The sequence below is a fragment of the Ursus americanus genome, chromosome 21 (assembly GCF_024610735.1).
Source record: "Ursus americanus isolate L20-20 chromosome 21, mUrsAme1.1.p, whole genome shotgun sequence".
Taxonomy (NCBI): Eukaryota; Metazoa; Chordata; class Mammalia; order Carnivora; family Ursidae; genus Ursus; species Ursus americanus.
Window position 1 is genome coordinate 8,761,599 of NC_142147.1, and position 13,761 is coordinate 8,775,359.

General features: G+C 56.4%; 1 protein-coding gene across 1 annotated transcript in view; it reads left to right on the forward strand.

Moving 5' to 3' along the window:
• Positions 1-13,761, forward strand: part of NKD1 (NKD inhibitor of Wnt signaling pathway 1) — an 81,730-nt gene that overhangs the window by 41,685 nt on the left and 26,284 nt on the right. The window contains exon 4 of the mRNA XM_045806755.2: positions 13,075-13,141. Coding sequence (XP_045662711.2) covers positions 13,075-13,141 — 67 coding nt within the window. The remainder of the gene's footprint in view (positions 1-13,074; positions 13,142-13,761) is intronic.

Here is a 13,761-nt window from a genome sequence, read left to right on the forward strand (position 1 = left end):
AGCTCCTGCGGGGAGCTCTGGAGTATGACTTCTTCTTTTTTTTTTTTTAAGATTTTATTTATTTATTCGACAGAGACAGCCAGCGAGAGAGGGAACACAAGCAGGAGGAGTGGGAGAGGAAGAAGCAGGCTCATAGCGGAGGATCCTGATGTGGGGCTCGATCCCATAACGCCGGGATCACGCCCTGAGCCGAAGGCAGACACTTAACCGCTGTGCCACCCAGGCACCCCTGGAGTATGACTTCTGCCTCAGAATTGGTCCCCACTAAGTGAGGAAGCTGGGCTCAGCCACCTGTCCGAGGGTGGGGTGGGGAAGCTTGCCGTTCTCTGAAGGCCTTTGAAGACATCTCACAGATGTGGGCTGCTGGTGAGGAAAGCTTACTGGAGGAGGGGGTGGGAGCCTCACAGAAATGGCAAAAGGTCTGAGTGGGAGCCATAAGCAGAGGGCCTAGAGGAGTCGGGGAAACCTGCACACTGAGCACAGCAAGGGGCTCCTCATGCAGATTGTCTGTAATGTTTGAGAAGTCCCACAGCGAAGAACTGAGAATCTTCTCCCAACCGCACAGGTTACAGAGCCCTGCTCTTGGGGACATCGGTCTGAGAGTCTGAGCTCGCTGACTCGGAGCACCCGCCACCCCCCCCCCCCGGCTTCTGGCGGAATTGAGGGGCTCTCATCTTTATTGCTGGCCCCCGTGGGGGCTGATTTTTGCTGGCTCTTGCTGCCGGCTTTGAGTGTTCTGGATTCTGATTGTGGCTGTGTCACTCTTTGGCTTTGTGACTTTGGGCAAGGGCAGTCTCCTCTGGGGCCTTTGTTTCCCCATCTGTTCTCTGAGGGGGGCTTAACCTCAAGTTTGCAGAAAGGTTTGATGTACAGTTTTATTTGTGTGGCGTTTCTCTGGGGGGATCTTCTCAGGGGAGTCTGGACCTCCCCTCAGGTCAGAAGCTCTGCACCAGGGCTCTGGTCTGGCCCTGACCCTGTGGTCCGAGGGACTGCGTGTGTGTGTCTGTAGGCCTTCTTCCTTGACATCCAGAAACATGTGGGGCTCTGTGGCTCAGGAACCCCTGGCCTTCTTCTCAGGGGGTCTTGGTCCCTCCCACCTGCACTGCATGTTCCTGCCTCCCTGTTCAGAGCTTCTGCCTCCTCAGGTGTAAAAGGGGGTGAGAGCTTCTTGACCTCTTAGGGTTGTGGGTGAGTCCGATGACCCAGAGGCCACAGGGGACAAGGTACGATGGACACAGGCCCTGCTGTGAATGCCTTCTTGCCCTCAGACCCAAGTGCATTTTGACCTTGGATGCTGGCCACACAGCATCTCCTAGGCCTCCGTGGGCTTCCTGGAGGACCACTGTGGCGACAGGGGTCCCTGGTAGGCCTCTGGGGGCGGGCAGCCACCTTTCAGATTCCTACAACTCCCCTCTTTAAAAAAACAAACCAAAAAACAAACAAACAAACAAACAACAACCCTAAGATTTTGGCTTGCCTGTGAATGGAAAGAATAGAATTTGAAGGGTCTGGAGAGAGAGCTGCCACCCTCCCCTGCTCCCAGTGACAGCCCTGGTTCACAGCTGACCTCATACCATTTCTGGAATCAAAGCCTATCTGCCTTACATGACCACAAAGAAGGTCTTGCCAGCACCCCCCACCCCGCCCGGCTTCCTCTGCACCCACAGCCAAGAGCATTGGGGAGCAGGCGGGTTCCTGGTGGGTTCTCTTCATGGGCTGTGTGCATGGCGTGGGAGGGAGCAGTGGGGACTGGGGTGCGGAGAGGCCCCTTGCCCCCTCCTTCCTGCCAGGTGGGATCCAAAAACCGCCCCATTTCACTTGCAAGTGGCAGACCACACCCCCGGCTAGGGCCAAGACCCTTCTAGCCGACTTCTGCGGGGAGTCCTTCTCGAACCAACGTGGCCCATTGCCATGTGTTTTAACATGTTTTCCTCCAAACGCTTTGCTATGATTTCTGACTGTGGAAGTAATTGGGCAGCTTCCCGGCAAGCCGTCTGACAACCTCGACTCCGGGGCCCAGGCACCGCCTCTGGGGGTTTTGTGGCCGCTCTCTCCAGATGGGCCTCTCCGACCACGGCGCGTGGAAACGCGTGTAGATAATTTTAGTGGATGCTGTCGCTCCTCTCTGCGCTTTCTCTTTGAGGAAAATGCGGGGCATGTTTTTCGGAGTCAGTAAATTTAGTCAGAGCCGCATTTAGTTGTTTAACACATATTCGTTGAGCGCCTCCTCTGTCAGGCAATGTGTGGTATGTCAGATGGCGGTGAGTGCCCCAGAGGAAACTGAGACAGAGAAGAGGTGAAGGGGGGGGGTGCTACCGTTTAAACTGAGGGGTTATAGAGGGGTTCGGAAGACCTCACCCAGGTGATGACATGAGCCAGAGCCTGAAGGGGGGGGTCGGGGATGGGATATGTGGAGAAAGAGTTTCAGGCAGCAGGAACTGCATGTACAAAGGCCCTGAGGTAGGAGTGTGTTTGCGGCAAGGAGGTGAGGGTGGCCTGGGACAGAATGCGTGCAGGGGAGTAACAGCAGGGCGGGTAGACAATGGGGCAGACGGGCCGGGTGGGGCTTCGTAGGGCATTCGTAGGACTTTGGAGAAGGGACCGGGGGGTACAAGGGCAGAGAAAGGGAAATGGTGGCCATCGTCCCAATGAGAGAGGATGACCTCTCTGCATGGCCTGGAGTGCACCATGGGTGCAGGGGAGGTAAGGACGTGCTGGTTTCCAGGTACACTTTGGAGGTAGAACCAACAGGATGTAGTGGGGATAGGTTGGAAGGGTTGGAAGGGCAGCAGCAGGCTGACTTCCGGGTGGCGGGCCTGTGGAACAGGAAGCGGGGAGCGGCCCTGGTCGGGTGCAGGGAGGCCATCTGGGAGGTTGGGTTTGGGGCGGTCGGGAGTCAGTTTGGACACGGGAAGTTGCCGAGGCCTGTTGAGCAGCTCGGTGCATGTGGCCAGTGGGCCCTGGAGCCACAGCAGTCTCTTTCATGGAACAGCTCTAGAAAGCCTACTGTCTTTTGAGTATAAAAGCATCACATGTTCTTGGTTAAAAAAGACGGAGTGAAAGAGAGAGAAGGGGAGGAGAGGAGAGACAGCACAAATCCAGATTGTCTAGAAAGCTGGGCAGCTGATGGGGACAACTCCCCACTGCCCATTCCTGCTCCCCCAGGGGAGCCTCTATGACTGATGGGTGGCGTGTCCTTCCAGAAATGTTCTGGAGAAAATGCCTCTTTTGTTTATGAGCCCGATGGGATTGCCCCCTCTACGCTGTCCTCACCTTCTCTCCCCTCTGCCAGTGCCTGGGAGCCCGGGTTCCCAAGCAGTGCTGCTAACCCTTCTGTTCTTCCCTGTCTGCCTTCTTATGTGACCCTCAAGGCACGCCTGTGTCACAGGCCCATTTTATGGGTGTGAACACTGAGACTTAGAGTCACACATCTGGTGGCACAGAAACGGCTCAGATTCTGAACGCACAGAGTCCTCTGGGCGTCCAGACGTGCCAGCCTTGATTCTGCCCAAATGCAATGAGGTGGGGACCTTGGGAGTCAGCAGTCACACTGGTGGGGGGCGGGGGGACGAGACTTCACCAGCAGGCAGTCAGCCGCTGAGGGTGGAGGGAGCAGCACAGGTGGGGGATGGGAGGCCCTGAGGTGGGGTCCAGCCAGCAAGGGGGCTGGGGAGAGGTCCTGGGAGCTGGGCTATGGGGCAGGAGGAGGAGGCCAGGACAGAGGGAGGTCTGGCATGGACAGGCATCAGAGGGCCAGGAAGATGATTTTTGCAAGCACTTTAGGGCCCGACGGGATGGACGTGTGCGCGTGTGTGCGTGTGCGTGTGCGTGTGTGTGTGTGTGTGTGTGTCTAGCACGAGGGTCCTAGAGTCTGGCTCAAACCATCGTTCTCTTGTTCATGAAAATAAAGTTTCCTTAGATGTATGAAATGAGACGACCTTATTCCCTCTATTTAAGGGAGGAGAAACCGGAAGCCCAAGCCCCTCACTCCCGAGGCTGAGAGAATCATCCTGCTTCCTGGGTGCCCGGGCCACACAGGGTCCCCAGCTGGGCTGGCCCCTGCCCCGGGCAGGGTGCACTCCTCTCCTCACGACAGGGTGGCCCCTGCGCTGCGCACCGTTCTCTGGGCGACAGATGACAGTGCTGTGAGGTGTGAGCAGCCTGGCTGCCGGCCACCCCGCTCAGCAGGGCACGCCTGCTGGACCCTGGCTGCAGACCCAGGCCTGTCCCGGGGCCAGGAGCCGCTGGCGGAGGCAGGGATCGGAGGCACAGCATGGCCCCTTTGGCCTCTCCTGTTCTCGGCGCTCGGCTGTGGGGCCCAGCAGGCCAGCAGTGTGGCAGGCAGTGGCCTGGCGGGTCCGTGGCCTAGCGGGGTGGGTGGTGTGGCTGGTGTGGCTGGCGGGGGGCCAGGCGGGAGGGCGGAGACGAGGAAGCGCTGAGCGCCGGCGGCCGACTGGGGCGCTCCTGGGTCTGGCTTTGATCCGCTGTGGGGCAGCCCTGAAGGAGAGAAGACGGGAAGGCGGAGAGTGAAGGACAGGGCCCCCCCAATGCGGAGAGGGCACGGCTGCGTTATGGCCTGCTGACTGCTCGGCGGCGAGCGCCTTAGCCACGCGATCTCATTTCTCCTTCAAAGGGGTCCCACCAGGCGGCTGCTGTCATTCCATGTTCAGGTGAGGAAACTGAGGCACAGACAGGGAAACCATTGGTGCGAGGCACACAGTATCAAGCAGAGGAGCGAGGGCTCAGGTGGGACCCTCACAGGAGTCACTTAATCTCCCAAGCCTCGGTGTCCCCCTGGCTGCAGCAGGTACAGCAGCACCCCAGCTCACAGGGCTGTTCGGAACGTTCAGCTCGGCACCAACATGCTGAACAGAGCACTTGGCCCATGTCAGCCACTTGCGAAAGAAATGCTGGTAATTATTATCACTGAGTCCTTTATGTTCGTGACCTCAGTTACTCCCACGCCCCGACAAGCCCATCAGATCCTGGTTTCCACTGCAGAAACTCCTTTGAACTGCCATCTAGTAGGAAAATTCCCGTCACGCCAGCGAGAAGCCCTTAGGCCGCGTGTCCTGCCCAGCCCTGGACAGCCTGCCCTGTGTTGGTTCATCTCCTGAGAGCGCTCAGGTCCCGAAGGCTGGAGATAAAGGCAGGTTCTGGGTAATGCCAAACTTGGCTGTTTCCTCTTGGCATTGGCTGTTTTTTTCCGTGCCCCAGGATTCCTGTTCCCAAAGTACAAGCCCCGGAGGAGGGCCTGTGACCGGATGGGGGAGTGTCTGCTGGGCCTGGCCGTTTACCTGGTGTCTCCCTCCTTCCTCCCTCCACCCCTTCCCACCTGTTTGAGGGAACTGGCCCGATTGCTCAGGGTGGGAGAGGGGGCAGAGGACTTCAGCTCTCGGCTCTTTAAACCTTGTATAGTTCCCAAAGTGGGACCCGCATTCTGCTGGGGGGATGGGGCTTGAGGTTAAATGGTGGACAGCTTGTATTTTAATGGTTCTGCATTTGTTTAATATGAAATATATTTTTGAGAACCCCAACAGTAACTAGGACATCATATCCACGATTTCACTGATCTTATTGGCAAGACTAGGTTTTAAAAAGAAAGAAAAGGAGAAAGAGAGTCAATCTAAAGAAAACTGTGAATTACTCATGGAAGCCCAGGTGAGACCCAGTTCTGGGGGTAGCTGGGATGATGGCGTGTGGATGCCGGCTGCTTGTTGGGGTGACAACAACCCAGGCAGTGAACTCTGCTGGCCCATTGCTGCATTTGGCTGGCTCTGTCTCCAGGACTGGGCAAAGCTATCTTTGGGGGGGTTATTTGCACCCTCTAGCATGGACGGCCTGAGGCTCAGCCTCAGCAGAGGGGAGTGTGGGGCCCTGGAGTCAGACCCCAGGGTTGGAAGTCCTTCCTGCTAAGTGTTGCCATCCCACTCCCTGCCTGCTGTCCACCTTACTGATAAGCATTCCCTCAAGTCCAGAAAGCCAGCTCAGGCTGGAGCCCTCGAGATGTGGGGGGCAGAGGCTGGGATGTGCCAATGGGAGCAGAGGGATTACATCTCGAGCAGATAAAAACAGGGAGAAATCCAAGGAATTTTAATTACTGCAGCACAGCTTTGTGGAGTCCAAAGGCCTGGTCCTTGCAGGCCAGACACGGAGGCCAGCTGTGCACCCCAAAGCCCTTGGAGCTGCCTTCCTCTCTTCTGCTCAGCACCTCCCCCTCCTCCAGCCAGGGGATACGTGTGCAGGTGCCCACAGCTTAGCCGGTGGTGGCGGCTTTCTCCCTCTGGCTTCCAAGCTTGGCTGGAATCTTGGGCTCTGGTTTTAGGGGACTGTGGCTTAGTTCTGAAGGTTCTGGGGGCAGGGGGTGGGGGGAATGGTCAGAGCTTTCAGCTCCAAGTCGGAGAACCCCAACCCGATTGCTGTTGACGATGAAGGCCGTTGAATGGCTTCTGTGATTGTCCCATCCCCAGAAAAGGCAGGTGAGCGTGGATCTGGCCCCAAGGTTCATCCAGCAGATACTCAGTGAGTGTTTACTGTATATCAGGCACTGTTCTAGAGCAGACCCAGTTCCCTGCCCTGGGGGAGCTGACTTCTAGAAACAAGTTGACCTAAGGCCTTGAATGATCGTGCTCTCCTGGGCGCTGGCCTGTGTCTCTGTCCCTTTGTGAGTTCTCACCTGGGGTGTGCTGTCTCAAGCAGCTGGAGATGAGATTGGACATGGTCTTGGCACCAGAGAAGACTTCTTTCCTGCTGGCTCCTGTGAGAAGGATCTGGGGGGACGACTCCAGTTTGCTTAGCTGGGGGACAGGTGCTGGGCAGGTGCCATGGCCCTCACTGGGGGCTACATGGCCATGGGAGGCTGTGGTGTCCTCAAAGGAGTGTCTGAGGCCTCTGTCCCACACTACACTTGTTTAAGAAGAGATGCCATTTCTTTCTGGAAGCAGCCGTGAGGTCTACGTTCTGCTGGCATCCGGGAGGAGTGAGTCCCCAGGGAGGGGGGAACCCCCAGCCCCTCCTGGCCTGTCACTGGAGCCAGGGCCCCCAGGAGCCTCCCCTGGCCCTTTGCCAGTGGTCTCCAGGTTTGCACGTTACCCAGGTGGGGGTGGAATGGATAATTCCCTGCATTTTTGGCCTGCTATGCTCCTGGGCAGAGTGGCTCTCAGGGGCAGAAGAATAGAGGTCCACGGATTAAGGTGCATAGTGGAGATGGGGCATTGAGGCTCAGAAAGTGGATGGCCCCGGCTTTCCTCTCACTCTTGATTCCTGCTGGGTCAGGAGGCTGGAGCCCCAGAAGGTCTCTTCTCAAGGGGACCACTAGCATCATCCCGGTCTGCTCCCCCCGCACTGGAAACACGGAGCCCAGGGCCTGGGTGGTTCCAACCCAGCTCTGCCACTTTCTCTCCTTAAGTGACCAGGGACCAGTCACCTACTCTGGGTGAGCCCCAGGTCCCTCTTATAAAGGGGGTTATTGTGTGGGGTTTTATTAAACTAGGTTTCAGTGGCCCCAGTGATAAAGGAACGTACTAGAACGCTTCTGAGAACGTTGAAGTTTCCCATCCCCCTCTCTTGTGCCTTCTCTCCCTGGCGGTAAGCTCGGGGATACCTGTACACTGGGTGCCCTCCCAGTACGTGTGTGCCTCGTGTTTTCTTAGATGTGCAAGTCGCATTCTACTTTGTGCGTCTGCCACGTGGCGTGGCGCGCTGCATGCCGGGATTTACCGGTGGGCCCGGTTCTTCAGAACCACTGTGTGGCATTCGCGGTGAGGATCTAGCAGTTTCCTTTCTGGGCATTTAGCATGTCGTGGACTGTTGGTGAACTTGAACGGGCCTCCCTGGTGCTCTCGTGAGAATGTTGTCCCGGGGTGGACACTGAGGCATTGAATCACTGGACCTGAGGTTTTTGCAGGAATCAAATGTGAGAATGTTCCAAACGTGTGGCAGGAGTAGGGTGCCCTTAAAGGAGCAGAGAAGCTCATACTTAGTGTCTCCCACTACATGTATAAACTCTTGACATCTAAACCCCATGTTACAGAAGAGCGGAACGGGAGCCAGAGTGGTTCACTAAGGCGTCTGCTGTCGGTCAGCTGCTGAGGCCGGGCCGGCGGGTAGCTGCCCTGACTCCCTGACTCCCAGGTCAGGCCGGGCTCTGGGAAGGGAGCATCCCTGCCCTGGACGGCCAGAGCCTGCTCTCGGCGAGGCCTGCCCAAGCGGCGCCGGACCCCCAGGCACGCCCGGCCGGCCTGCCTCTGCACAGCGCGCTGGAAAGAGGGAGCTCGCCAGGAATTTCCTGGGGCAGCCCCAGGGCAGACTGCTTGGATCTAGGGGTTACAGGGTGGCTGGGGTGTGCCTCCAACCCTCCCTTTCCCCGGCACATTGCAGACCTGTGCATTCTTGGAATCTAGAAGTTGTGTTGTGTTCTATGAGCACCAGGAGTTTGCTCTGAAACGCCGTGGCACCAACATCTGTTAGCTCTTAGGGAACAGAAAATGGACAAAGAGCTGCTGGGCAGGCGGTGCGGGAAGATATTAAGCTCAGGAGTAGGAGTCTCAAAGACAAAGAGGAAAAACCCTAACCGAACTCCAGCCCGCTCCCAAGCCCTGCTTTGATGTGGTTTCCCGTCCCCTGAGGCCTTATAAGGCCTTATGCCTGCAATTCTGGGCTCTGGGTTGGCGCTGGCTGCACACCCAGCGACCGGAGGAGCTGGCCTCTCTTCCTGGGGCCCAGCGTGGGGCAGCAGTGTGGGGACGTGCGAGGGAGGGAGGGAGAGGGGCCTGGGCCCTGTGCTCTGAGAGGCCACCGAGCCTGGCCACAAGGCAGGGGGCAGCCTGGCATCAGGCTGGGTGCAGCAGGAGGTCTGGGGATCCAGGAAGGCCTTTGGTAACAACTTAGAGCCTAGTCTGATGCTGACTGTCCTGAAGGCTAGAGGAGAAGGGGCCGGGGACCAGGGGCCACTGGAGTGGTGGCCGAGTAAAGGAGCAGTGAAGGGAAGTCACTCATACGAAGCCCCGCACTTGGGCTTCTCACAGGGCAGTGGTGAAGTGTGTGGACTCTGGAGCCAGGTGCCTGCCTTCCAGCCCAGCTCTGCCTCTTACTAGCTGTGTGACCTTAGGCAAGTCACTTAACCTCCCTGTGCCTCCGTTTGCTCATCTGCGAAGTGGGATAATGATGGTACGATCTCGAAGGATTGCCATGAGGAGTAAAACAGTGTGCCGGGTAGGACAGTGTTTCTCAGTGTCTTTGAGGGCGCCTGGGGGCTGGTGAACCTTTGAGCTTCTCTGAGCAATGTTCTGGTAGCCAATTGACAATCAAGAGTAGAAGTAATGAACAATAACTTCTGGTCTCTGGAGCCCCAGTTGTGGTATCGGGTGTCACGTCAGCCCTTTCCATGCAAGGACTTACTTAACCCTCACACCCACCCCGAGACACCATGAGCGCTATCATCCCTATGTACACACGGGAGGCTGAGAACGTTCCTTCACCCAAGTGATGCAGCGTGTATGACGCGGAGCTGGGATTTGACCCGAGGTCTGGCCAATTCCAGTTCCATGCCCCCGTACCTTCCGCAGTGGGGCTCCGCGTGGGGCCCGTGGCTGTCGAGGGCTCTGAGTGCCTTCCTGCAGGATGGTCCCCAGGGCCTGCCCCTACACCTTGTCTGCAGGCCTCCCGGCCAGGGCTCTGCCCTGTCCCCAGCCTAATGGGGAGGAGCTGTGGGCCCTTGGAGTCCTGCGGCATTAACAGGAGTGGTTGGCCACCACCCACGGAGCGGCTGGCAGGCCCGTTCTCCTTGCACGTCCTTAAGTGGGATCCCTGGTCCCTGGCAAGCACCAGGACTCTTGGCTGCCTCTGTCCCCATGCCCACAGGAGCCCTGATTCCATGGCACAAGCTCGGGCCAGGCGTCTTGGCTCTGCTGAGGATCCCCAGCCGGTCGCCTGGCCTGGTGGAGCCGCTGCCTCATTTAAATACAGGGCTGTTGGGAACCTCATTCCCTCGGTCAGCGCCTCAGGCTCCATGAGCCCTTGGTAAATGATGCGAGTGGCTCTCAGTCCCATTATTTCCTGTCTCCTATGTCCCTTGAGGACTGACGGCACTTTCTTTGTAGGAAAAAAAAGGATGACAATCATAACTCTCACTCTACAAATTGCAGATCATTTTTATAAGCATTTGTTCCTGGAGAGCGGGAAAGTGCAGGGCAATGGTGAAGACTGAGGGAGATGATACTTATAAGGTGCCTCGCACGGCGCCTGGCACTGAGGAGAGGCCCAGTAAGGTCAGCTGTCCTGCCATTGCTGTGATCTATCATTGTACCCATTTTACAGAGAGATAGACTGAGGTTCCAAGAAAGCAGTGGCTGGCCCCACATCCAAGGGCGAGGGAGGCCGTGGAGCTAGGATGTGATCTTGTGTCTAGCTCCACACCGCATTGCCTCTGGCTTCGTGATTCAAAGTTTGAGGACCACAGACACGGCATTCCCTGGGCAGTCTGGTTTAGCAGATGAAATGAAATTTTTTTTAAGATTTATTTAAATATTTTAGAAAAAAAAATATTTTAGAGAGGGAGAGAGAGGGAGAGAGTGCATGCAAGTGGGGGGAGAGACAAAGGGAGAATGAAACTCAAGCAGACTCCCCACGGAGTGCAGAGTCCTATGCCGGGGCTCGATCTCACCACCCATGAGATCACCACCTGAGCTGAAACCGAGAGTTCGATGCTCAACCAACTGCACCACCCCCCCAGGCGCCCCGGATGAAACGGACTTTTGCCAGCATCGAGCACCTGTACTGCCCAGCGAGTCAGGGGTTACAGAGCAGGGTAGGGTTGAGCACGCAGAAGCTGACCCTGGAACTTGCCAGAACTCTGCTTTCATGTGCAGAGACATGCCTTTACTGTGTCAGGGAGCTTGGTTCTCCCCGCAGACAGTTCTCAGAGTGCGTGATACACACCGCGAGGCATTGTTATCGGGGTTCCAGACGGCTGCTTTGTTGGGAGTGACGTTGGCAGTCTCTCAACTCCTCCAAGTGTGCCGACAAGAAGACGCGAGCGCTCGTGAGTGTGTGCCTGGCAGGTCCTGGCCGCCTCGCTGGGAGCTGTCCGCGTGGCTGGCCGAGGTCCGCACTGAGCCCCCACTTTCCAGAAGACCTCAGCACGATCCCCTTGAAGCCGGTCACCCCACTCCTGGGAGGAGGTGCTGCCCGCCAGGCTGTCTGGGGCAGGTGGCATCCGTCTTCTTCTGACATGAAAGATGGGCTCTAATTGGCTGCCGAGTGTCCCAGCCACCTAATGATGCCGCCCTGTCACCCGCTCCCAGCTTCCCTGTCAACTCCGGCGCTGTTAACGCAAACAGCCAGTTTACAAGCCCAGGAAGTGTTCGGTGATTATGATAATTGGCGGCGGAGGAGGGAGAAGCCGCCCGGACTCCAGGAATCAAGGAGCCTGGCGTTGAAGTCAGTGGTACATCAGAAGTCTGAATGACCACATTTTCATAACCTGGGGCGGGGGAGTCGGGGGGAGGCGGGGGGGGGGGGGAGGAGTGTGTGATGCACCAGGACGATTCGGAAGAAGAGGGAGAATGGCGAACACCAGCCCTAATCCATAAAATGTTAGCTGTCGATCCTTTCAAAACAAAACAAAACAAAACAAAACAAAACAAAACAAAACAAAAGGCTTATCTCCAGCTGTGTCCAGCTGATAAGATCAGCTCTACCAAGCAGGATTTTTGGTTTTGTTAATCAAGACAAGCACTGGTGTTTCTGTTAAGTATCTGAGATCTGGGATTTTTTCCCCCTTCTAATTTTTCAAGGAGGGGGCGCATTCTCTTTTTCTTTCTCTTTGCACTTTTTTCCCCCCCCAAAAAAGAGAAGCTGGTGACAGCTGCTGAGTTTGGGCTTCTTTATTGCTTGTCATGTTGTGGTTCGGGAAGCGCTGCCAGAGCATTGTTGTGGCGTCAAAAGAGATAAGGAGGTGTAACCCTCCCAAACTTTGTCTCTCCCCCGGAAGAGGAGCATTTCCCAAAGTGGGTTCCTCGGAACATAGATCCCACGGGATGCTTTTGAGACACAAAACTCCATGGTCGCAATAGGTTTGAGGAATGCAGCCTAAGTTACCCCTTGGATATTCACAGTGTCTGTTACCATAGTAAATTCTTCAGTAAGGGATCTTGTCTGACTTGAAAACAATCTTTTCTGATCACAGAACTCTTATTGGCAGATACCAATAATGCAGAAGATAGTCTGACAAGTGCTGGTCTCGCTTCTTCCATATCTAGGGTCACCCTGCTGGGGTAGGGCAAGATAGGTGGTACCTTTGTGGACATTCCAGAAACTTCCCAGCCTGTGGGCCAACGAAACTCCCCTTGCCAACCTGACGACAGCCGAGTGGCAGCCTGACCAGGCTGGTTGGGAACAACTCTGCCACCGGACATCCTGAACTCACACGTGGGGCACCGGGCAAGGCAGCGCAAGGGTCAGGCTAGCTTCTGGAAGGTGTGTGCACTGGGGAGAGGCGGCAGCATGTCTGAGGATTAGCCGGCAGGCAGAGCGTGCAGGTTGCTGAATGTGATGCTGAAGAGTTGGGGGCTCATGTTAGGGGCGGTAGAGACCACTCTTGTGCAAACCAGGCCCTCTTTGCAAACCCATGGAGACAGCCCGCCTGGGACCCTTACCCCAGGAAGGATTCACACTGAGATCCCTTCCTGGGGCCCACAGGGGAGGCTTGTTCATCCTGAGTCCGTCAAAGTTGACTCTGAGGGGTAGATAGGGATGTTTTCTCATCTTGTCTCTGTCTTTTTCCAGGGCAGAGGGTGGAACTTCCTTTCTGAGGGAGGAGCCTACAGCATTTTATAGTGAGCTGTAGGCTGAGGACAGGGTACTTCCTAAAAAGCATGGTGACAGTTCCCTTTTCAAGCAATAGGATCCACCTCAGTTGACCTAAATTCCCATCAGAAGAATCAGAGCAGGAGCCCTGCTTCCTTGGGACCAGCCAGGCCCACGTTCATGACGCCACCTTTACCATCCCAATGCCAGGTTCCTCCTTGACTCTGTCGGATACTTACTTAACGCCCCTGCTTTGTCTTCCTCTAGGAGCTCGTGGGTGAAGTTTTCAGAGAAACGCTCAGTGAGGAGGAAGAGGAAGACTTTCGGCTAGAAGGTACCAGAATTCTTGCTCTCTTTCCAGGGTGCAGTGAGATGGGGATGGGGCCATCTGGTCTACCACATGCCCTGGGTACCCTCCAAGAAATCTGCAGACCAGACAGAGGACAGGACCCTGACTGTCGGTGGGGGTGGTAGGGTGAGAAGCAAGAGGGGAGTGAGTGTAGCCCTTCATGGGTCCAAGCCTGGAATGGAGCCAGGCTCCTGAGCCTTACATCCTGGTCTTGCTCTGTATTGGCTGGGGAACCTTGGGCAGGCTGTTTGAACTCAGCCTTCCTGTTGGGGGGGGGGGGTGACTATAATGTAAGCACTACATAAAGTAGCTGTTCTATTTCCCCGTTTCTCTGTTCACATCACTCACTTGGGAGCACAAGCACGCATACAAACAGCCCCCCCGGCCCCTCCCCTCTCAGTCTGTAGCTCTTGCTCCTGCCTTTGTTCGAGGGGAGGCACCTGTTGTAGGAGGATGAGGACCTTGGAGCAGAGGGCCGGCTGGCCACTGGTGCCCTCACTTGACTTCGGGCAAGGCACGCCACCTTTCTAGAAGAGCCTTAGTTTCCACACTTACAGAGTGGGAATGAGAGCCTTCTCCCTGCTTGACTCCCTACGTTGGTACAA